The sequence below is a fragment of the Petaurus breviceps genome, unplaced genomic scaffold (genome assembly GCF_028583685.1).
Source record: "Petaurus breviceps papuanus isolate PSGF00001 unplaced genomic scaffold, PetGlider_PUasm1.0 90769, whole genome shotgun sequence".
In the NCBI taxonomy this organism is placed as follows: Eukaryota; Metazoa; Chordata; class Mammalia; order Diprotodontia; family Petauridae; genus Petaurus; species Petaurus breviceps.
The window spans coordinates 15,931,818-15,958,343 of record NW_027187341.1 but is presented as its reverse complement, the minus strand read 5'-3'; the positions used below and the strand labels follow the sequence as shown (position 1 = coordinate 15,958,343).

General features: G+C 37.0%; 1 protein-coding gene across 2 annotated transcripts in view; it reads right to left on the bottom strand.

Moving 5' to 3' along the window:
• Window positions 1-26,526, bottom strand: part of GTF2F2 (general transcription factor IIF subunit 2) — a 155,935-nt gene that overhangs the window by 55,964 nt on the left and 73,445 nt on the right. For both annotated transcript variants that reach the window (XM_069068722.1, XM_069068723.1), the window contains one exon: window positions 24,041-24,122. In XM_069068722.1, the coding sequence (XP_068924823.1) occupies window positions 24,041-24,122 (82 nt within the window). The remainder of the gene's footprint in view (window positions 1-24,040; window positions 24,123-26,526) is intronic.

Sequence of the window (26,526 nt, the reverse complement as noted above, 5' to 3'; positions counted from 1 at the left end):
ACTGCTTTATGAAGTGCATTTTGTCCTAATCCAAAACACTTGGTATAAATCAGAATCATTAGCTACCTAACATGTCAAACTGTAGGGAGCTTCAGAGACACACACTAATAACCAAGATGGTGTTACTATGGTGACTAAATAGATACAGCAAATGGCTACTTCATTAGTGAGTCTATGAAACCTCAAATGGGGGGGAAGAGTGGCAAAACTACCAATGTGTGAAGCCACTTGCTACAGCTGGGATATCTAGACAATATCTGAACACAACAGTACAAGCACTAAAAAAAACTGTCTCGGCAATCTCAAAAAACTTCTAGGAGGTTCCAGCTCTGGCTACTCCAAAGAAGTCACAGCAAGCTGAGAAAGAAGTAGGTAGGTTTGTGGGAGCCAGATAGCATTCAGGCAGCACTGCAAGGTCTGCAAAGTACTTTATAAATATTATTTCATTTCATTCTAACAAAAACCCTGGGAGGATTTTTGTTCATTATACAGATGAAATAACCAAGGCAAACAGGAACTAAGTAACTTGAGCAAGTTTGCATAGCTAGCATGCACCAGAAGCCACATCTGAACTCTGGTCTTCCTGACTCCAGGATCAGTGCTCTATCCAGGGTACCACCCAGCTGACTAGCTATGTTTGGGACCTATTAGGTATTGCAGTGACATTGGTTTTCATTCATTTATTCATGTGTCCTTGTCTTCCAGCAATCAAGTGAGGAGAGACAGGGGAAAGATAACTTCATATATCCTTTTCCTTCTCATTTTTAACAGGTCAAATTGAAGGCATAAAAGCTGGATAGGTAGTATAGTGATGTCAGAGAAAATGATTAATTCCCAAACCTGGCAGATCAAACCCCGTTGCTTCAATCTTTTCCAAAACAAATTACAAACCATAACCTTCCCTTCCCCCAAACCCAACCAAATAACAAATAACTTTCTTTTGCTTCTCCTAACTTAGGGATAAAGTTTTTGTGCAAAGATTTGGACGTGACATAGCAATCTTTAAGCAACAATTGTATAGTCATTAGTCAATTTATACCATACCTCCTATTTTTGGGATTAGTGATTACTACTATTTTACAATGCCATGAAAAACAAATCCATCACCCACGAAGTTTTGTTCAGCCCCCTAGTAAGTTTTATTAATATATAAAATACAATCTCTCTCTTTTCAGTCATTTCATGTAGTACAATTCAATTTAATTCAGCAAATATTTGAGTCCTTACTATGGGCAAAACACTGTTTTCTAAGCATCAGGAATATGAAAAAATAAAAATGTCTCTACCCTAAAGGAGCTTGCAATGATACACATACACACATTAAGTTACAGAATACCTACATTACTACATACAAGTTATTAATTCCCACAATACAGTACAAATCCAGTATATTAGTAAAAATAAAAACATGAGCAACTTAACATTTTGTTTTTGAGTAAATACTTTTTCCCCCCTCCCAAAATGACTACTAAACTCTTAGTCTCCAAGCTTATACTGTTATATAATTAGACTACAAATGTAATGATATTTTCTCCTAAATTTCATAAAGTTAGAAAACAATGCAAATCATCACTTAAAAAAATCGAGAAGAAAATGAAACTATAGCAAAATTTTAAATAGTGTGAGATGCTATTAAAAGCTGTTCCAATCTAATTGTCCAACTATCTCATGGAAAAGTTAAGAAAAGGATGTGATAAAAAAAAAAAAAGGAAAGCTTTTCCTCTCTTACTTCAAATCTTTATGCTCTGCTGGTTTGTATGGGTGTTCAGGGAGTACTAATACCTTTGGTGTGAGGGCTCCTGAGCCCTTTTCTGGGCTATTTTCTACCTTTAGTATGTCCATCTGCCACCCAACTATCACCTGTGGCTCCAAGAAGCTACAGCACAAGCAGTAGCCACACCATCTCAGGAGTTGCCTAAACCAGGTTGAAGGTTACCTGACAGGCCTCAAACCCACTGGTGAGTTAGGGTGGGTGTCAACTCCAAGCATGTGGAGACTTGTCCTTGAAGAATGGGAGGATGGGAAAAATCTGTTACAACATACCACGAAGGTAGCAGAAGCAGGTGCTGCATCCCAAGCCACTGCCAGTCATCATGATTTTTGTCTTGCCACTGCACTCCAATGACTCTGGAAGAGTGAGGCCAATGACTTCATGCAACTCTGCCTCACTTAAATCCAATCTACGCATGACTCAAAAGACATCACTTATACTATTTTACCATTTTTACATACCTCAAATAGATGAAATCTTAATATAATGGTTAGACATGGAATTTTTCAAAGAAATAATTAGCCCCAAAGGGGTTGGTACAGCACATCTTACACTGAGGGGGGCTTAATAAAGATTTATTTAATTTGTTTAATTAAACAAATTAATTTAATTTGTTTAATTTAATTCAATTTAAAAATTGTTTAATTTGTTTTAAATTAAATTTTAATTTGTTAATTTGTCATTTGACCTAAAGATCTGACTGCTAGGCATTTACCTCATGGAGGTCAAAGATAGAAAGAAAGGTTCAATATACACTGAATATTTATAGCTTCACTTTTTTTTTTTTTTAACAATACCAAAGAACAGAAAACAGATACCCAATGACTGGGGAATAGCTTAACAGGAACGCAATGGATTATTACAGTTCAAATCTCCCCTCTGATGTCACTTCCTACCTTAAGCAAAACATGTCACCTTGGTGGACCTAGTTTTCTCATTTGTAAAATAAGCGGGTAAAATTACATGGCCTCTAAAGTTCCTTCCAATTCTAGATCTGTGATCCCATGAATATGAAGACGACATGGAGGTATGGGAAGATTTACATGGATTCATAAAAAGTAAAATAAGTAGAATCAGGAAAACAACAGACATGGCAACTACCACATTGTAAACAAAAAGAAAAACATGTAAGAAAAACCCAAAACTTAATGTTCCATTATTATAATGACTACGCTTGACCCTGAAAAGTTGATAGGTGGGAGATACTGGATATAGAACAAGGAAATCATATGAGACTTGATTCATGTGTTAGTTGTTTCTAATGAACTGCTTTTTTACTATCTGTTATGAGGGACAGCTCTCTGGATGGAAAAAAGAGAAGATGCATTAAGAAATGATGATATAAAAACAAAAAGAGCAATAAAATATAAAATGTTGAATTGAATAGAAAAACTTTAGGCCTGCAAAGCAATACTTTTGAAACTTGCAAACAAACTTGAAATTTTGTACCTATTTTGAATTGTTTGGAAACTGATTAATACAGGGGAAGAAGCCACCATATGGTCAGTAAAAGCATTTGGGGTTTTTTTGTCCTTTAAAAAAACCAAAATCTATTTCCACCTGTGAGTCTTATGCTTGATTCTTTCTTTTGGTCTAGAACCTGGACTTAAATCCAAACTAATTACACATATAGAAGATAATCAGCTTTTCTTGGATAACAGGGACTAGGCATCCCCAAATTGAGAGATAAATTATTATACTGACCTATGAGGAAGATTCTTATTCTTGTCTCCTAAGCACCGAGTATAGTCTTATCTACCAACTTTACACAACTGTTACTAGTTCTATACCCCAAAGAGATCAAAGAATTGTAAACCGAGCAGACTCCATCAACTGGGGAATGGCTGAACAAATTATAGTATATGATTGTGATGGAATCCTATTGTGCTGTAATGACTGATGATGGGGGTGGTTTCAGAAAAACCTGAGATCTATATGAACTGATGAAAAATGAATTGAGCAGAACCAGGAGAATATTGCACAAATAACAGCAATATCATAATGATAAGCAACTTTGAAAGACTTAATAACTCTGATTAACACAATTAACCCATCACAATTCCAAAGCAGTCATGATGAAACATGCTATCTATCCCCAGAGAGAGAGCTGATGGATTTAAAAAGTGTAGAATGAAGCATATTTTCCTCTACTTTAAATTTTTTCTTGCTTTAAAAAAAAAACATGGCTAATGCAGAAATTTTATTTTTGCACAACTGTATATATTTGTAATGGTTTTTTTTTTTTTGCCTTCTCAATAAGTAAAGGAGAGGAAAGCAAAGTAGGAGGCAGAGAACTTGGAATTAAAAATAAAATAAACTGAATTTTTAAAAGAATAATCTAATAAAAGGTGATAAAATTAGGTATTTGCCTTATGTGAGAATTATGGTAGCCATTCAATTTATGGATTGGCAGAGGCAAGTAGGTGGCACAGTACACAGTGTATTTGGCCTGTAATTAGGAAGACATGCACTCAAACGAGGCCTCAGACACTTACTAGCTGTATGACCCTGGACAAGTCACTGAACCTATTTTGGGTGCCTCACCAAGTTGTTGTAAGGATATTTGTAATATGATTAGCATAGTCCCTAGCACATAGTAGGTGCTTAATAAATGAATTCTTCCTGCTTTCCTCCCTTCCTTCCTGATGCAGATAACATCCAGCCTTATACATTCAATCTTTCCTTAAGAGTTTGCTGTCCTAATGGAATAAGAAATGATGAGCAAGCGGACTTCAGAAAAACCTGGAAAGACTTACATGAGCTGATGCTAAGGGAAGTGAGCAGAATCAGAGGAGCATTTTACACAGTAACAGCAACATTGTGCTATATCTAACTTTGATAAACTTATCTCTGCTTAGCAATGCAACAATCTAAGACAACTCTCCAAATGACTCACGATGGAAAATGCTATCCACAGCCAGAAAAAAGAACTATGGATTTCAAATGCAGATTGAAGCATATACTCTCTTTCTCTTTCTTGTTTCTTCTTTCTTGTGGTTTCTCCCATTGGTTCTAATTCTTCTTTACAACATGACTAATGTGAAAATATGTTTAATATGAATGCATATGTAAAGCCTGTTATCAGATTGCACAGTGTCTTGGGGTCGGGGGGAGGGGAGGGATGGGGAGAAAATTTGGAACTCACAATATTATGGAAGTGAATGGTTAAAACTAAAAATAAAAAAATAAAACATTTTTAAAAAGTTTACTACACTAACTACATTATCAGCTTTAAAAATGGAATGAAGAAATGGCAATCTAATCTAACATATTGCTCTATTATCCACATTTTATTTCACAAGATTATAGGACTGAATTGCATAGGAACTTAAAGATAATTAGTTCCTAAAACCAATTTTTTCAGATGAAGAAATTGAAGCCTAGAGAATTTAAGTGATTTATCTGAAGTAATAAGTACATAGTTATGCAAGAACTAGGATTTTAACCCTGGTCCTCTGAATACAAATTCAGTTATCTTTCTACTACAAGATTAGTTCTTTGAAAGGTATACTTTTGCAATACTCATGTTTACAATTTAATTACCTAATATGGCAAATGTGGTTTTGGCAATTACTCTGTACCAGGAAGGTACTGTTGTAGCTGCTGGTCAAGGTAGAATGAGGAAAAAGGAGAAGGCTAAAAGATAAACAAGCCAGGATCCTTGCTTTCAGGGAATGTATAATCTAGCAGTAGGGGATCTTGGAGTAGTAAAAGGATTACAGGTTAGTATCAGGGAGACACAAGTCAAGTACACAAGTAACTGTTACAAAGAGAAAAATGAAGTACTATAATATAAGAAATGTATAAATTGACAGTAATGGGGATCTTTATATAAAGCTTATGAGAGACAAACTGATTTCGGTGAATTAAAATAAAATGTGGATATATTAAATGTCAAAATTATTTCGACAAGTTGTGGATTTGTATATAAAATTTTTAAAAATGTAATTATTTTTGTTCCATGTGGAAACACTGTTAAAACAGCATTCCTCTGCACTGATATTAACTACTTATCAGCTACACATGGTTTGTAATCTCTTTTCCAGAATACAAAGTATAAAATGAAGAGAAAAAATGTAGAACATAACACTCAGATTATCCACACTAATGAGCTCATGTACAAAGGTGGATACTAACAACACATCGCCAATTTTTCTATCAATCTCTATTCAATGTTACTAGGTAGACTTCTTTTTCCATATCTGAATGCAATCACATTTTAAAAATACCTTTCTAGATTTTTTCATGATTCTGTCAAAGTAAACAAGCAAATTTACTAGATAACCTCTGTCATCTCTATGCACCACATACAAAAACAGTCACCGCTGCCAAGGAGTGTCTTTTCTAGTGAAGGAGACAATAAGTATACAACTAGGTACGTGTGTGATAGAGAGGTTTAGCTGGTCTTACTGTGATGCAGCTGTACTAGTTTCTGGTGATCACCATTTCCTGTTTTAGAAAATCACTAATAACTCATTTAAGAATATAGTCTAGAATTTTGCCCGGAATGGAAAGCAAGCTCCCTAAAGTCTGCAGTGCAGACTCACCTTCCTTTGTGAATATCAGGATATTTGCCCAATTCCACCCTTGCAGCCTCCTTCTTGTGGCCTATGACATTTTGGAAGTCACTTCTCTTATCTGGCAGCTCCTAACAAGCCTGGGTTGTACTTGATGTGGGCCTGCTTTCTTTAATGATACTGCCATGTATTTCATAAGACTTATTAAGGGCAGGGGGGTTTGCTTCTGTTACCTCTGTACTCATCTTGGGGTTCAGCTCCCTAGGAATCATATTTGTTTTGTTCTTTCCAGTCCAAAGAGCACTGTCCTTGGCAGAGAAAACAAGTAAAATAAAATATAGGTTCAGCAGTTTTGTCTTCTCTCTGTCATTCCATATCATCATCTATCCAAGACAAGCAATGAATTAATTTATCCCTTCTCTGATCTTCTTGTCCCTAGTACAATCTAAAAACAAAAAACTTCTAAACATTTTGATTAATGCACTGGCAAAAATCAAATTTTTACTTTTATCCCTAACTCAACCTGAATTAAAGGATGAGTGTTTAAACTCTGGTGATCAACTATTTAGTGGAGATTACTGGGTACATATGACATTCACAGCACTTGAAAAGATGAATCCTCAGGGAGTTCAATTAGTAACACTTTAGAGTAAACCACATTTTTAGAAAGATACTAAAATACATCCTACTTATAACAAAAGATATCAAATAACACCTAGTTCTGACATGAGATCTATTATACATTGTCTACTGTGAGACTTATTAATAAATAGTAACAATCTACTCATTAAGACATTAGAGCTAAGAACTAGGAAGTAAGCCTCCAAAAAGCTAAAAGAAATGCCAAAATCCATGCCTAAAGAAAAGGAAACCCTGGGGTCCTTACTGAGGGCCAAATTTTTAGGCATAATTCTAAGAAGTCTGATAACTAGCTTTGTGCTTTAACTTACAATCTCAGGAAAGATTAGTAGAAAAAAAACAAAAGGGAGGTGAGAGGCTGCTACAGACAAGACAAACTGACTGCTGTGAGAAGTGATAGGCAACAGTCACAGAAGAGTTAGAAAAATTATGAAAACCAGACAGAAGTCCAAAAGTCAAATGCTTTGAGGTAGACTGATCATTAAATGCAAGAACAAATAGCTCCACATATAAAATCAGAACCCTGCATGGCTCTTCCATTTAGCCCTAATTCCTCTCTTGAGCCTGAGGCTCAGAAGGGCCTCCCTCCCTACAGACAGCACTCAAAGCAGAAGCCACAGCTTCCTCCTCTACAGTCAGTGGTTTTCCACCATTTCAGGTTGACACAGAGACAATCTTTGAGGGCACTGTGACTTTGTTCTATTAAAGTACAAAAACTAATGAAGGATGACCTCAAGTCATCACATAGGAAAGCTAAATTATGTTCAGTTCTGATTAAAAGATAAGGAGGTAGAGAATACATTTTAGAAGGACTTCTAACCAGTTATGGTATTTAAAGGGGAGGAGCAAATCCTTAGCTCCTTACAAAATTCAGTTATCCAAACAAAGTTTTCTTCATAGTCATAACTCTGTCATATTATGATCTGAAGATTACTATGAGTAAGACAATGAAACAGGGACTGGGAATTTATTCCCTAAAAGAAACAAAACTGGGCCTGGCCCAAAGAAGCTTACTGGGGCAGGTCACACATAGAACTGGAGTGATACAGTGGTCTCAAAAGACTGAGACTCAAAATCTTTCCTCTGATCCCTACTACTTGTGTGACCTAGGACAAGCCACTTATACTAGGACTCGGTTGACTCATTTGGAAGAACAAAAGGGCTGGATCAAATGATCTCTGGTGTCCCTTCTACCTCAAAATCTGTGATCCAGTGGTTATTTTTAAAACACATCTCACCTCCTGTAAAGCAAAACTTAAGACTAGCTATTCATTTGTTGATATGACTATTCATTTTTTCATTCTTTATGTTTCAGAGGAAAAAAACATGTGTAAGTCACTTATGCTTTATATGGATGTTATTTTTAGAAATGACAAAGATTCTATTGATTTAAATATTATAGAGTTGGTATTCTATCAGTTTCATCTTGAAGGTCAATCTCTCTACAAAACAGAAGCTATCTAAAGTTTATTTTACACAAAAGTACTCCTGAAATGCGCTAAAATGAGAATAAAAATAGAAGTACAAACTGTTAGTAATTTAATGAGCTACAATAAAATACCATATGGCTTTCATATTAATTATGCAAATTGAAAATTTTGTGGCTGAGATATTTTGCCATTTTTCCCCAAAGAGAACTCATGACATTGTTATCATAGCTAGTAGTCACATATAGATTGAACTAATAAATATTTTAATATACTACATGCATTTTAATGAATAAGTAAAGAGTATATTTCATTAATGCAGTCATATTATTTTGGACTGTAAAAAAGAAGAATCTCACATAAGCGAAGAAAACTTGGTCTCCAGGCATTTTATGAAGCAGTGTTAGTAACTATCTGTTTTCACATTTTTAAAAGCTTTTTTAAAGGCTGTAAGTCTTTCCCCAACTAAGTCAAGAAATTGAACACACTTTAAACACTACAGATTCATTGTGCATAACTTCAGATATGTTCTCATTACTGCTCAACTTATTTTCTTCTTTGTGTTAATCAACTAATTTGATTCCTTAACTCATCAACACTCCAACTTACAGCAACCAAAAAAATCAATAAGGAAGACTTGCAAGACAGTCAATTTACCAACAAAGAAAGAAACCATGGAAACTGCTAAATGATTAGACAGAAGTCTAGTGGCCATTACAGCAGGGGAAGGGAAGAGATTCTACACTGCTGTCTCAAAGAACTGCTCATCTCCTATGATCAGGTATCTTAGATGAATGTCTTCCTTGGCTAACAAGATAGGGTCTAACTGCTCAGCCAAGTCCCACAACTTTTCCCTAGCCACTTGCTAGCCCCAAACCCTCTATTACAGACAGACTTGTTTCCATATTTTTAATCATGTTATACTCTTCTCTTGAAACATCATCCTTCCTCTTTATATTATATACAAGTTCTATTATTCCCTCAAAGCTCATCCCAAATCTCAGTATTTCAACTCACACTAAGCTCTCCTTTCACTGTCACAGAATTAAATGTCCAGACTACTTATTGGCATGAAATCATATTCCACTTTGCCATTTAATTTTTCCCATGAATGTGTAATATATATATATATATTTCATTTTTCAAATGCTTTATTAACTTCTGATTTACAATCAATTCATTTCTGCCAGATTTTGAGTTACAAATTCTCTCCCCGTTTTTCTGCTACCCACCACCCCAAAATAGCAGTCCCACAGGGATATCCCCTCCTCCAATCTGCTCTCTCCCATACCCCTTTCGACTTTTCCAGTAGGGCAGGTGGATGTCTATGCCCCAGTGCCTGTATAACTTACTTCCCAATCACATGTAAAATAGTATTAATAATAGTATATATGTATGTATATATATACATATATATTTAAACATTTGATTTTAAAACTTTGAATTCCAGATTCATTCCCTTCCTCCCTTGTCACCCACCCTTACGGGGAAGATAAGCAATTCAGTACAGGTTGTACATGTGTAGCTAATGCAAAACATTACCATAGTAGATATATTGTAAAAGACTGACTATATTTCCCTCCCTCCTATCCCACCTCCCACTTGCTTTATTCTCTACTTTGATCCCGTCCCTTTTCAGAAGTGTGTGCTTCCAACTTCCCTCTCCCCCAGACTGCCCCCCCTTCCATCATCTTCCCCCTACTCTCTTGTAGGGTGAGATACCCTATTTAGTGTGTATTTCATTCCCTCCCCGAGCCAAATTCAATGAGAATAAGGTTGACCCATTCCCTTCTGCCTTCCTGTTCTTCCCCTCCATTTTAACCATTTTCCCTTGCCTCTTCTATATGAGATAGTTTATGCAATTCTCTCTCTCCCCATCACCTCTCATTATATTCCTCTCTCACCTCTGGATTTCACCTTCTAAGTATCATCCTTTCCTATTAAATTGGTCCTGTGCCCTCTACCTATGTATACCTGTTAACATATATATATATATATACACACACACACATTCATATATGTATTCATATGCCCATATACCCTTTGATATAGACATATATATATTTCTATTCCCTTCAACTATTTTCATACTGAGAAAAGTTTCATCAGTTACAATTATCGTTTTTCCATGTAGGAATGTTAACAGTACAACTTTGATAAGTTCCTTATGATTTCTTTTCCCTGTTTACCTTCTCATGCTTCTCTTGTTTCTTGTATCTGAATGTCAAATTTTCTATTCAACTCAGGTTTTTTCATCAAGAATGCTTGAAAGTCCTCTATTCCACTGAAACATGATACTCAGTTTTGCTGGGTAGGTGATTCTTGGTTTTAATCCCAGCTCCTTTGACCTCCGGAATATCACATTCCAAGCCCTTCAATCCCTCAATGTAGAAGCTGCCAGATCCTGAGTTATCCTGATTGTGTTTCCACAATATTCAAATTTCAATTCAAAATTCCTGGCTGCTTGTAATATTCTCTCCTTGATCTGGGAATTTCGGGAACTGGCTACAATATTCCTAGGAGTTTTCTTTTTGGGATTTTTTTTCAGGGGGTGATCGTTGAATTCTTTCAACCTCTATTTTGCCCTCTGGTTCTAAAATATCAGGGGAATTTTCCTTGAGAATTTCTTGGAGAATGATTTCTAGGTTCTTTCTTTGATCATGGCTTTCAGGTAGTTCAATAATTTTTAAATTATCTCTCCTGGATCTATTTTCCAGGTCAGTGGTTTTTCCAATGTGATATTTCACCTTGCCTTCTATTCTTTCATTTGTTTGGATCTGTTTAACAGCATCTTGATTTCTCATAAAGTCATTAGCTACCATTTGCTCAAATCTAATTATAAAGGAATGATTCTCCTCAGTGAGCTTTTGAGATTCTTTTTCCATTTGGCAAATTTGGCTTTTTAAGGCATTCTTCTCCTCATTGCCTTTTTGAGCCTCTTTTGCCATTTGAGTTAGTCTATTTTTTAAGGTATGATTTTCCTCAGTCAGGCTGTTGATTCTCATTTCGTAATTTTCTTGCATTGTTCTCATTTCTCTTCCCAATTTTTCCTCCACTTCTCTTATCTGCTTCTTAAGGTCCTCTATGGCCTGTAACTAGCTCGTATTTTCCTTTGAAGCGTTTGGTGCAGGAGTTCTGACTTCAGTGTCTTCCTCCTGTTCCATGCTTTGATCCTCTTTGTCCCCAAAATAGGAGTCTAATGTTGGATTGCTCTGCTTGGTTTGCTTCCTTTGCCTGATCATGTTGCCACTCAGTCACTTGACCCCTGGGCTTTTTGCCACAGTAGAACTCTGCCATCAGATAGGGGAGCTTAGTTCCAAACACTGGGGTTTTCTCAGCTGCCTGAGCTATTAGCTGGGTGCCCTCTTTGAAGCCTCCACCCGCTCTGGCAAGCTGGTCACACACCCCAGGACCTCCACCCTAAACTGCACTCCAGATCCAAGCAGGTTAAAGCAAGAGTGATTACCCCCTCAGACTTTTCGCTTGGTCCCCCTACACTCTGTAGGCCAGGAGTTGAAGCTTCCACGTGGCAGCGGCAGCCGCATCCCTCAGCAGGCTTCTCGCCCCGGGGACAAAAGCTGAGGCACTCCCAACTATAGGGTCCCAAAGTCCACACTGCACTGACCTCTCACTTTGTCCTTAGCATCTATGTGTTGATAATTCTGGATCGCCATAGCTGCTGGTGATCTGGAGTCCCGCCAGCTGGTGGCTGGTCAGGCCTGGCCTGGGGCTAAAACCCAAGCGTGGGGTTGGGCTCAGCTCTTTCCAGAGTGCTGTGCTGGCTGCTTCCTGCCGGCCTGCCATGCTGTCCTCTGTGGGAGGTTAGCTTCTCTGTGTCATTTTGTGGGTTCTGTAGCTCCAAAGTTTGTTTAGAGTCCCCTTTTACATGAACAAGAGGTGGTGGGAGCAAGAGCTGCCTGGAGGTCCTGTTTCTACTCTGTCATTGTGACTCCGCCCCATATTATATATTTCTAATTGCATGATAAGCTCCTTAAAGCCAGAACCTGCATTATATACTTCTTATACAATGTTATGCATACAGTAGGTGCTCAGTAAATAGCTGAGTTAAAGAATTAAGGAAGGTGCTTCAAAGCTATGGAATACTAAGAATCAACAAAACAGCAGACACATCACCTTGGCATGTAGCAGTAGGAAAAAGAAATGACTCATCTCAAGCCTAAGACAGTCTTCAGGGTGAAGCAATGGCATAAAATGAAGCTAATATCAAAATCCAAAAGGCCATCCTGTACCTTTGTCTGGCAGGGCAAGAAGGAGGTCTGGAATTTTTGTCTGTTTAAGCCAAATAAGCCCTACTCACACTGACCCCTTTCTATATTCCTACTATTTTTTATGCTGAAAATGTTTACTATGTCAGCTAAAGCTCTCATTTAAGTAAATAAAAACAAGCAGTAAATATAAACTACAAACATGTTCCCCAGGCATTTGGGGGCCTTTGAAGGTACCAAAAAATCCAAATCCCATTGTACATGGTAATTGTATTACTATTTGGGATGTGCTGAAGATGAATGTATGTTAGTCATTAAAAATGAGACACTACTAGTAACTAAAAATAATTTATGTATGACTCAAATACCACTCCAAAGCAAGTAAAATGGCAAACTCCATTTTAGACTGCCACCTCTCTTCTTGACTAAAATTTACAGTTTACAGCTTACACAGAGGTTACATTCCAAGTATCTGTAAGGCAGATGTTTAGAATGGGAATATGTTCCCATAGAAACACTGGTATAAATGGTGGTTAAGTTTCATAAGCCAGACCCCCAAACCCATTAAATCCAGAAGGTGATGTAAGGAAAAAGAGAGGTTTCCTATATTTTCTGAGTTAGGGATAAACCCCAGGCAATATTACAAACAGTAAAGCTCGTTTTTAGCAGCCTTGGATCTCCTTTGCTATACTACTTTTCTAGCTCCACAGAAAGCTCCTCAATACCTCTGCCCTTTAGGCCCCTAATATCCTCTGGCTGCCCCAGGACATCTCAATATCCTTGCCAAAAATATGCTAATACCTCAAAGTAACTTCAATTTTTAAAATTATCTACTTTACTCCAATTAAACTTCCAATTTTTTCAGCTAAGGTGACCTCAGCTAAACAATGAAGTGATCAAATTGATTGAATTTATGCTTATCAGTGAATTACTGATGTCTCTGTAAAGTACCCAGAAGCATTTAAATTTTTTAGGAGAATGTTTAACTCGAATGATGATAATAACAACATATTTACATACTACTTATAAAAACCTATGTGAAGTAATAATAACTAATGTTTATATAGTGCTTTAAGGTTTTACAAAGAGATTACCATATATCATCTTATTTAATCCTCACAACAATCCTATAAGCGTAGAGCTATTATAATTCTGGTTTCACAGAGGAGGAAACTGGCTCAGTGAGGTCAGATGTCTTATCCAGGGTTACACAGCAAGCATGTATCTGAGTGAGAACCTGAACATAGGTCTTCCTGATTTCATGTCCAGTGTTTTATCTATTAGACCAGGCTACAAGAATTATAAAATGTCTATTTCACAGACTAGGAAACAAAGGTTCATAAAGAATAATATGAACTGATAATGATCCCATGGCAAATATGAAATAGACACCAAGCCAATACAAGGGGATCTTTAAATTACATTACTATTACACTCCCAGGACTTGCATCCAGAGTATTCTGACTCAAAATTCACTGTTCTTTCTAGCACAGCTTTAATGAAGGAAAAACCAAGCAGTATAATAAAGCAAAAAAAAAAAAAAGTAGGGGAAATAAGGGAGACTGGGTCATCATATAGATACAGACATGCCAGCTTTGCCTGAGAGTCTGCTCCCATAAGGCTTCCCCTTCTTATGATTTGGAATGGAGATTCTGAGCAAGATCTCAGCTTGTACTCCCACGGCCTCTGTAGCTGTAGGGATGAATGAAAGCAATGGCTTCAGGAGTAGAGAAGGGGTCACTTCTGTGGGGAGGGAGCAATGGGATGAAGTTTATAGTTATTCAACAAATATTGACTGATTACCTATTATGTGTAACACACTGTATAAGGGGAGATAGGATGAAATGATAAATATATGGGCACTGCCACAGTCCTTATGAGGGAGCTAGATATGCATACAGAAAAAATCCCAAAACATGTTAGCTTATTACAAGTACATGAGGAACACTGTGTGCTATGGAATCAGATGAGGGAAAAATTACTTCTGGTGAGGAGGATCAGGGATCAGGTGCAAGAGTTATAGAGATATATAAGTTATTTCTAAACTAAGGATTACCTGTATTTTGCATTGTAAAACTGGAATGAAAAATTATTCATAAACACACAAAACTTACTTCTCTTAGAATATAAAAATTATTCTCTAGGAGTAAATCATGACTTTTATCAACAGAATTAAACTCTAACAGGTCATTTATTAGTAACTGCTTTGGTGTCTTAATTACAATGCTAGCTGTTAAAACCATTTAGAAAAGTACTGGTTGCTAGTTGGTTATTCAGCTCATAGGTCTGGTCCTACAGCGAACAGTTAACTTTAATTTGTTCCATAGTGAGTGATAGATTATATCAATACTGTTGTTAACAATGATGAGTTTCCAAGATAACATATTGTCAGAGATTTTAAATATTAGAAATAGACTAAGAAGCCATGGAAGCATTTTGTACAATAAAGGTCTGTGATATGAAAATATCAAACACCAAATAAAACAATATCAAATGTACTGAAAAATACATGGGAGTCTTGAAGAAATGTATGTCTTCAGAGGAATTAGAGAGTAAATATTATTCCTATGCCAGCAAGGCTGGCCAGGCCATCTCCTACTCATCCTATCCATGGAAACCTAGGGAGAGAGAGAGAGACAGAGAGATTGTCTCTTTTAGTCATTTTCCCAGGCATCTTTTAAAAGACAATAAAAATTGCCTTCAGGGTTGGCTGACATGCCGTATGATTTTAGCTCCCCTATGCCCTCCTGCTTGCTGAGGTTGGAAACTCCTTTCACTCAGTCTACAATTAGCTAAAAGGAGCAAAAAGTAAATCTCTGTTTCAGGCAGATTGAGATGCATTCATTAGTAAGTAGTCAACGGATGAGTATCAAGAAATGATATCAGAATCTTTCCTGTTAAGTTTAGAGGAAGTAGAGAATAAGAGGGCACTGGATGCTTGAGGGAGTAGTTGGGAAAGGAGGATGGAGATACCAAAGGCAAATTTTCTTGACTTTATCATTTTTGCCAAAGGTCCAACTGATTACCAGCAACCATTCATGGATGAATAAAACCTGGGAGGGAGGGTTTTTGTCCTGTACATCTAAAAGTTTAACAAGAACAAGGTTACTGAGTCTCTAACAAATGAGCAAGAGCCAGGAGAGGAAAAGGAAATACAAATTTTCCTTGAATCTCAGTTTTCTCATATACAAACTGAGAAGGCTGTACTAAAATGTCCTCTGAAGTCTCTTTGAGTTCCTAAGGTAAAAACTATAAGCGTACGGGATAGGGAACACACAAAGTTTCTGGCATACATACTAATACTTCCATAAATCAGAGAGTCAAGGCTTAGAGACAAGGGAAAAATCAGCAGCCAGATAGCTGAATAATTCTTATTACTTCTATTTTAAAATAAAAATATCACAGATGGAAAAAAGAAAATTAAATTAAACTTCATTTTATTAGTCATTTGCCATATGGGATAAAATGAAATATTACCAATTTGCTAAAAATTTTTAGAGGCTCAATGATGTTAAGAGATCTAGATTTAGGAGGGGTAGAGCTCCTCTGGAGTACTGAGGAGGTACATGGACAAAAGTTATACAGGATGAGAAAGCATGGGTGGGATATATCTGGCAAAAAAAACTCAATGGGATTATAGATCAGAATCTATAAATCCAAATATGTTAAGAAAAATCCCATGATTTACATGGCTAATATGGAAATATGTTTTGTATGACTTCATATATATATATATAATCGATATAAAATTGCTTGCCTTCTCAAGGAATGGGGAGGGAGAGAGGTAGAGAATTTGGAACTCAAAATATAAAAAAAGATTATTCTAAAATTATTTTTACACATAATTGGGAAATATTTAATGAAATAAAAATAATTTTTTTAAAAAAGGGAAAGCCCCATATTTTAAAAAATGACAATTACATTGCTTATACTTTCTGAGTTAAAGGCAGAATTTTTTCTTTGGTTTGGATATATGATTCAAGTAGTATAGGAAGCTTCAAAAGCAGAAACACACCTCCATCACTGCTCTTTGTCCCTCTCACTGGAGCACTGGAGGGCTGAGCAAAGAACCTGTCCTAAAGCCCTCATTTAAAGACGGCTCCCAGGCCAACAACTCTTCATTTTCCAACAACTACACTCCTTGGACTAGGCTCCACCCTGTCCCCTTGCTTTGTGCCTTCTTCCCCCAGCCTCTCCTCTCTTTCCTTCCTTCTGCATTGCTGTCTTTCCCTATTGGACTGTAAGTTTCTAAGGCTGGGACCTTCTTTCTGTTTCCTTATTTGTATCTCTAGTGCTTAGTACAGTGCTTGGCAGAGAGTAGGCACACAGTAAGTGTTTAATGACTGTCCAACTACTCAGACCAGAAAGTTGCCTGGGGGCAATTATATTCAAGTGACTTGCCTGGGGTCACACAGGTGGCAGAAAGGGGATGCTGTCAGAATTATGAGAACTAAACATGTTTACATACGATTTTTTTCTTTCTTTTTTTTTCTTTTTGGAGGGGGAAGGCAGGGCATTTGGCGTTAAGTGACTTGCCCAATGTCACATGGCTAGTAAGTGTTAAAGAGTCTGAAGCCGGATTTGAAGTCAGGTCCTCCTGACTCCAGGGCTGGTGCTCTATTCACTGCACCACCTAGCTACCCCCTGTTTACATACTATTATTATAGTTGGAGAAAAGAAAACACACATGTATTGTTAACATTCCAAAAAGACAAAAATTTTTATTTGAGGGTCTTTGTTTAAAGTTATCATGATCAATTCTGCCAAAAATGAAACCAGGTATTTTTTTTCCTTCCCTCAAACTGGGTTCTCCTAAAGATACCTCCAAAGACTCAGTGAAAAGCTAGGAAACTAGTAAAGTGTTACAGGTTGACCTTTCCAAAGAAAATAAATGCTATATCACAATCTGTTTCTTACTGATTGATCTTTCTCACATGGGAAAAATAGCTTGATTTTTTTTTCCTGTTCCCTTCATGCTCTGCATATACAGGAAAAATCCTTCAAGAGGGTGCTAAGGAATATAAGAAAAACCAAAACAATGGTTTCAAAACTCTTCTAAAAAATTAAATGTAGAAGGAATAAAACAAAATACATTTTTCAATCAGCCTTTTATTTTTTCTCCCTAAAGTGATTTTCACATGGGGAAATCAGCAAAATCAGTTTACTCAATCAGCTTAACTAAGAAAGAAGGTAGGAGATGAAAGGCACAGAGAGAAAGGGTATGATTTACCTTACTGGTCCAAATATAGAACCTGTTTCTAAAATGAGAGGTCTTTGAAAGAAAAAAAAATGAAAAAATAAGTTGCATTTAGCCAAATTTTGGGAAAAGTAACATCTACATTCAGACTATTATGAGAGATACAATATTAAAGAAATTTCTAGTTAAATCAATTTTATATAATCATCACTTGATATTTCACATCATTTTTATTTACAGCAATTCAAGACAAATTTCCATATAACAAGAAAATATTAATTAACAAGTATTTGTAAGTGCTTACCATATGCCAGGCACTACCGGGTTCTGATGACACAAGTTCAATCAATCAATAAACATTTATTAAGTGCCAATTAAGTGTCAGTCACTATGCTAAGTGCTAAGGATACAAAAAGTGGCAAAAGACAGTCCCTGTCTTCAAGGAGCTTACAGTCCAGTGGAGAAACAACATGTAAATAAATACATGTAAAACAAGCTATATCCAGGATAAATAGGAAATAAATAACAGAGAAAGAAGGCACTGGAATTAAGAGGGATTGGGAAAGGCTTCTGTAAAAAAAGGGATTTTAGTTGGGACTTAAGGAAGCCAAGGAGGTCAGCAGGCTGAGCAAAGAAAGGAGAGCATGCCTGGCATTGGGGAAATGCCCAAAGCAGAGAGGAGTATCTTGTTTATGGAATTGCTGGGAGGCCAGTATTGCTGGACCAAAGAGTTTATTGGAAAGCTAGGTGCAAGAAGACTGGAAAGGTAGAAAGGACTAGGTTATGAAGTGCTTTGAATTCCAAATAGAGCATTTTGCTTCTAGAGGTGACAGGGAGCCACCATAGTTTACTGAGTAGGAAAATGTGACATGATAGGACACGTGCTTTAGGAATATCACTTTAGTGGCTAAATGAAGGATGGAGTGAAGTGGGCAGCGATTTGGGGCAGCCAGGCCTACCAGTAGGCTAAGGCAATAATCCAGGTGTGAAATGATGAGGGCCTGTACCAGGGAGGTGACAGAGTCAGAGGATATGGATATGGGTGGGGATGGAGTGGGGGGATGGGTAAGTGATAGTGAGGAATCCAGGAGACTCCTATGTTGTGAACTTGAGGGACTAGGAGAATTGTGTTATCCTCTACAATAATAAGCAAAGGATAAGGGAGGAAAATTTAGGGGAAAAGATAATGACTTTCATTTTGGACATACTGAGTTTAAGATATATACTGGAATCTAGTTCAAGATGTTTGAAAAGCAGTTGGAGATGAAAGACTGGCAGTCAGGAGGAGGGCTGGGTTAGGTAAGATAGATTTGAGAATCACTGGCATAGAGAATGAAACAATTCCTAACCGTCTAATGGGGAACACAAGCTCATATGAAAACATATGAAGAATAAACATCAAGTGAAAAAATACAAACACATACAAAGCAGTTGGGAAGGAAGACACCAGCAGCTGCGGGTGAAGGTAAGGCTAACGGTGTTCAAGTTTAATCTTAAAGGAAAAGAGGGGCTTTACAAGGCAGAGACTAAGAAGGAGATTGTTCCAGGTATGGGGGTTAGCCAGTGAAAGTGGATGTAGAGGAGGGAAGGAGTGCCAGATACCGAGAAGAGAGAAAGGCAGTTTGGCAGAGTCAGGGAAGCAGGGAGCCGTGGCTAATGAGGTTGGAAAGTTAGGCTGGGGTCAAGTTGTATAAGACTTTAAAACCTAACTAGAAGAATTTATATTTTATTCTAGAAGCAGGGGTTTTACCTTTGCTTATGTCATGGCCCCTTTTTGGAAAACTGCTTTTTAATTAATAAAGTACATAGGATTATAAAAAAACCCAAAGATTAGAGAAAGTAAAGATAAAATTTTTTTTCTGACATCCACGTTCACATGACCCCTGAAATTTAGCCATGGACTTCAGAGTAAGAACCCCTATTCTCACGTCAACAGAAAGCCAAGAGAATTGGTTTACTAGGGACCAGAGCTACCTCTGTCTACATAGAGAATTCTACACTAACTGGTGGGCACTCTGTCCGAAGGAATATAAATTTTGATTGCTGAAATATCACAATATATTTTGGGCTTTGTGGGCTAGATTTCTTTTTTAAGGACCATATCTTAAACCCAAATCACTCTGGCTCTCACTGACTGGCCAACAATAAGTCTCAGCCTAAGCCTCATTTGGCCATTACTGGGGGTCTGATGGTTCAGAGTGAGTGTGAATAGCAATTATTTCTGTTTTGGCCAGAAACCCTGGGGGTCTTCCTCTCCTGAAGGAGTATATTGAAGGAAAACTACAAGAAAACAAAGTGAGAATCAATAGCTTAGAAAAACAAGTAGAAAACCTTAATAAATCAGTGGAATACGTAAGAAGTAGAATGAACCCAACAGGAAGAGTAACAACAACAAAATTAGATGTAGCCAAACAAACAACAGAGCAAAATAATCAAACACAGTGACTACATGAAAACTGTGCCTTTTCTCCAGTCCCCTCCAGTGTTCATCTTTCTTAAAAATGGTATGTTCACATCTGAACACAGAACTTGAGAGAAGGCCTGACTAAGGTAGAATATGTCTGGATGCTTTTGTCTCTTAAGGAAGCCTAGAATGGCATCCTCTTTCTGGCTGCCATGTCGCATGCTTAGCTCTATTCATTTTCCTTTTAGGGTCCGGGTCCCATCACCCCATCACTTCCAGAACGATTCTTTCTGACTAGGTAAAAGAGGCCATCGTTTGCCTCATTCTTATCTAGCCTTAATCACTGAATGGGTGTTGCCTCAGACAAACTGAGATGTGGGAAAGAACTAGGTCTCCCACATATTGACCATTTCCAGTCATCCTGATCTACATCTTGCCACTGGACTCAGATGGCTCTGGAAGAGAGAGTGAGGCTGGTGAATTTGCACAGCCCTGCTTCACTTAAATTCAGTATTACAGTCACTTAAAGTATGTCAAAGTAATAAAATCAGAGCTAGAGACAGAGGCCTGGGAGAGCGGGGCCCAGGGTTTAATTTGTCTTGGTTTCTCCCAACTCTCCACTACAGAGTTTACTGGACTCAGACTAATTTCTGGCATTTGTAAAAATGCTTTCACGTTTGCAAGACACTTTTACATAGCTTAGCTCACTGACTCAATTTTAATGTTACACTGTGCTGCCCCCAAACGTACTGAATAATGGGTTGTTGAAGGCAGTATTTTTTAACATCAATGGACCAATGAGCTACTGACAACTCCAGAGGGTATCCTATATTATAAATAATGCAAAACTAGTATGAGATGTTAGCATGCTAAAATGCCTTCTAATCATATAAGTACTTGCAACTATTTCACTCTGAATCATGCTTATACACAATTTTCCACAATTTGATTATTTTTAGCAGACCCATTTTGAAAAGACTTCACATTTAAAACAATAATGCTTTAAAGAAAATTACTTCACACTAAAAATTAAAATGTTTCAAATAAGATGAGCAAATAAATAATTTCAATGTGCTGAAAGCTTTGTTAATTTGTAAGAGCACTAAAACTGAACTGGGTCTCACTGCTCTATCACCATCATAACACCTTGGGATTTCAGCTTTCTCTCAACACCTGACCAAGGAGTCACCTGATAGCTCTAGATACATAATTAATAACTAGAAATCAGGAATTATGAATGAGACCAAGAATTTCCTTTCATTATTTGGTCATTTCCCATAGTCCCTTACTTCTCTCCCTCCACCCCCACTCAAATCATCTTCCACAGCCAGACAGCCTCAAAGTAGTTTAGAAAAACAAAATGGATGCTTCAAGTCACTACATCTACCTGGAAAGTGTTAATAATTACTGCATAAAAATCATATGCCCGAACAGTCAGAAGATATATCCACAAAAACAGGCAGCAAACAATTATCTGGGGAGATTTCACAAAACCCTTAACACTTTTCTAAGAGAATAAGTAACAAACAACTTTAAATAGTACTTCCCTGGTGCTTTTAAATATTCAAGAAACAGGTTAGTTTTTAGTCTAAAAAAAAAAAAAGATGCCTAAACTTTTCTTAGCAATATCTATATAACTTTTTCAAGAGAAAATTTTATTGATAGATTTGGTTTTTACATCACCTAGATTTACCCCTTGTCTCTCTCCCTCTGCTCTTTTGCACAAATCCACACCTCATAATTGCAAAAGTGCTACTATAACTCTTCCGGCTCTTTTTCAGTAACTTCCATGGATATAATTCCTAGAGATGAGGTCAAAGGTTACCGACATTTTACTCACTTTATTTGCACAATTTCACACTAGCTTACAGAATGGTTATACTAATTTCCAGATCCACTAACAATTCATTAGTGTGTCTATCCTTCCATGACTTCACCAATATTGGCTAGTCCTGTCTTTTGTTACTTTGCCAATTTCCTGGATGTGAGGATCTTCACAACTTAGTATTCAAAAGGACTTTCTATGTTCAGTGTAAATCATTTCCTTTATTATTGTGAGTTACAGAAACCTGGCTATCAATCACAGCTTCATATCACTTAATAAAAGCTCAATAATGTGGTTTTACTCTGTTGTCTGAAGACTAAAGGATTTTGATGTTTTTTTGAATGAGGAAGAAGGCATCCCAGAGATGGGGAAAGGTTCTATGGATGAATACAAGACAATGAATTCCCTGTTTCTGGTCAGTAACTAGCTTTTATTAAACACCTACTATGTGCCAGACATGAATCTTTAGAGAACCTCCAAATAAAATGAAGATGCTAATAACTGGCCTATGCAACCAGTATAGTTCCAATTTCCAATATAGAAAAAGGTAAACCTTAAATCAATCCAATTTGATCTTAAATCAATCAATTCCAAAAGTATTTACTAAGTGCCTTATATGTGACAGACACTATGTAAGGACCAGGGACCAAAAACAAACAAATAAACAAAAAACAAACCTGAAACAGTCTCTGACCTCACGAAACTTTGATTTTATCTAGGGAAATAACATATACATAGGCAAGTAAAAAATATAAAAGCAAATTGTGGGAGAGTAGTAACTTTAAACTCAGCTGACAAATCTCATTTAAGTACATGCTCTGTAGCTATTTTTTATTTACATACATATGTATTGTGGCTTTAACTACCTTTTTTATGTATCTTTGTTTTTCTCTTTCTTATAAAAGATAGTTAAGATTTAATTTCCCAGTAAAGAAGAGGAAACTAAAAAACATTCTCTCACTCTCCCCTTGTAATTATAGAATTTCAGAGCTAAAAGAGACCAAAAAGATTATCTAGTTTAACTTCCACATTTTATGGTTAAAGTAACTGGGGGAAAAAAACCCAAACTATAAGAGTTGCCTGATGACATGTAACTCAGTCAGTGGCAGAGACCTGGGAGCAGAACTCAACCATTCCTTCCGCTACCTGGCATGCACTCTAAAAACTATGATTCTAAATTACACAAAACTAAAATATGCAGGTTTTAGATAGGCTATAGAATACTTATAATAAAAAGCACTGTTCCCATTTTCAAAGAATTTTTTTAAAGAGGGAACTAAAATTTAACTATCAAAACCACATTTTTCCAAAGACACTAACTAAAATATAGTTATAAGATTATATATAATCTACAAAATGCTAAAGACCAATGGTTAAAAAAAAATAGAGAACTAGGGGTGGCTAGGTGGCACAGTGAATAGAGCACCAGCCCTGGAGTCAGGAGAACCTGAGTTTAAATCCGGCCTCAGACACTTAACACAAAAACTAGCTGTGTGACCTTGGGCAAGTCACTTAACCCCAACTGCTTCCCCCCCAAAGGCAAAACAAAAATAGAGAACTAAATGAATTTCAAAGTCCTATTTTAAAAATTCTATAAGGCAAAAATGAAATTAGAAATTTGGTACATGTATATTGACAGTGTAATTACAAAATACACTATTCTGAGCATATAGTAATAATAAATTATGACTTATAAACGATGATCTACAACATGGCACAAAGGTCTTATTAAATACTTTTGCGGAACCAAGATACATATGGCTCACTAGGGAAAAACGTGTCCAAACAAGTATAATCTTTGGATGTTCTGGCAGGATAGCATTTCTGCAGTGCCAAAGAAATTCTCTTTTGTTTTTAAAAAAACAAATTCAAGTAACTGTCAGCAAAGTTTTCATGGTTAAGTAGTACCTGGAATTCTAACATATGCAAACACACACACGGATGTATATATACATACCTGTCATATAAAAAGAAATGTGCCAAGATCTCAAAAAGTAAACATCATAGATTCATTTCAAACGTAAAACTACTAACCTCTTCAATCTCATATAGTTTTCACTGGCAGCAGGTCTGCATTCAGCACGCTGTACCACTATTCCTTCCAATGAAAGTTTATCTTGAATGGAAAGAAAAATATATTAAATCATATTCGAAGGCATAATATTTACTATTTCCAGTGCTATCTTTTGATATACTATTGAAGATTATGTAATACAGCTGAAATTGGAAAGGGAATAGTGGAAATAAATTAATCAGCAAGCATTTATTAAGCACTTACTGTATGCTAGCCCCTATTCTAGGTTATAGGGAAAGACAAACTAAAGTAGTCCTTGACCCCAAGAAGCTTACATTGTATGAAGGCTACAGTACTCCCTCCACCACAAAGTAGCAGAGGACTCTGCAAAGATAATGCAATTTTTTCCACAACTCAGTTTTCTTATCTATGAAATTAGGAGACTAGATTAAGGGATCTCTAATGACTTTTTAAACTCTAATATTCTAGAATTCTAAACCAATTTCTCTGTTCCTTACTTTCTCTGTATAATGTAGGCAGATGACATGTGGCATAACAGAAAGAACACTATCAGGTTTAGCAGCACAAGTCCTGGGCTTTTCTTACAGAGACTCTCTCGAACCTCTTTTTCAGTATCAGAGTCCTCGGCTCTAGAAGAAGAGGGGTGGGCGACAAAAGAATCCAAGGACTTCCACAACTTTCTTACAAAAAGAAGCAATTTTCTTATAAAAGAATACTGTAAAAGAAAGAATTACCCCAACAATCAAGGGAACTGGTTTCTGTCACTAACTAGTCATGTTACTTTGGAAAGTTTAGTTAAGTTCTCCTGGCCTCACAGCCATGATCATTTTTATAATTAGAGGGTTCAAAAAGATAAACTTTTACCTAATATCTATATTTTCCAGCTATAAGATGTTGTGACTTTATATATTCCTTTTTATTAAATCACACTGGTATTCCTCTAAAATTAAAGTTCTGCTGTTATTATTTGGTTAAAAGGTCTGAAAAGTTCATAAAAACCCATTTCAGCTCTACTGTTCTTCTTCCCATCTGAGAGGTACTATGCAGAGAAGGATATTCATCACCTTTTCAGGAGTTGAATACTTTCCTGAATATATAGAAAGAGAGGAATGGATCCTTCTTTTATTATAGCAGATTAAGTGGCTTTCAGTTTGAAACAATGAAGCTAAAAACTACCATACCAGGAAACTGTGATAGTAATGGCAATTAAAGATTCCCCTGTATTGGCTTGGTTTTCAAATTGATTGTATTAAAACCCAGAGTTTGTTAATCCCACCTGTGGGATGGGCTTGTTGATGTGAAAAGAAAGTCCTAAACGGGGAGGAGCTGGTGAGGTAGATTTGGAGAGACACTGGAGAGAGGCGGAAGATCTTTTTTTGGAAGCAGCACCTCGTGGAGAGAGAGAGGCTAAGAGGATTGCTGGTGGCCGCTTTGAATTGCCCTGGACTTTTGAGACCTGCCCCCTGAGCTGCCAAGGACTGAGGAGACATGGCTGTTTTGCTGGTACTTTGTCTGTTTTGATGTTATTTTGCCAGATTTGTCCACTGGTGAAAGACTGTCCTGTTGAAGAAGTCCTGGAACCTGGCATTTGGTTAAGAAGGCCTGAGACTGTCCTGCAGACAGAGAGTGAATACTGTCCACTGGTGAGGGACAGTACTGTTGTTGCAGGGGTCTGGAGACTGTCCTGCAGACAGAATGAATACTGTCCACTGGTGAGGGACAGTACTGTTGTTGCAGGGGTCTGGGAGCCTTTCTGTTGGTTCAGAAGCCCTGAAGAAGGATTTTCTTGTTGTATGTTTACAGAAATCCTGGGAGAGGGCTTTGCTAATGTGTTCAGGGGTTCTAGGACTGTTCTACAGACAGAGGATAAATTCATGAAGGGACTGGCAATGTATCTTATGGCCTTGCTAAGCCTTGTCTCTCCAGGAACTAAGATTGCTGAGAACTTGCCTCGTGTCAAGATGAAGAAAAGACCTCCATTTGGGTATTAAGTGCTGTGTTTAAACTTGATGTAACTCTGGGGTAGATTCAATTGTGATCCAGGGGTGGGGAACTTTTGACCTTTTTGTGTTCTATGGTTGAGCAAATGAATGTATTTTACTTATGTTTGGAAACTAATCTCCATTTGAGAAGAGGGGCTTTGTGGTGGACTTAATTAAGGTATAGCCTAGGGGTGGAGAGGTATTTGGAACAGAGACTTTGTAATTGATTGAATGATTGGAAAGTCCTGGGGTGGGGTAGGCCTTGGAGATTATTTAATCACACTTAGTAAATGCTGTATTTTGAATGATGTCATGTTTTGATCTTCTCTGTTCTGGGTTTGTTACTGAATAAAATAGAGAGCACCTATGCTGGTATTTTGAACCTGGGAAGTTGCCTTTCCTTGGCATTACATTACAGAAACCCACAATAAAATTCTTTTAAGAAGCCACATGGAACAACATAATGGCCAAGGGCTGAGCTAAAGGACTGGACAACAGTTCTT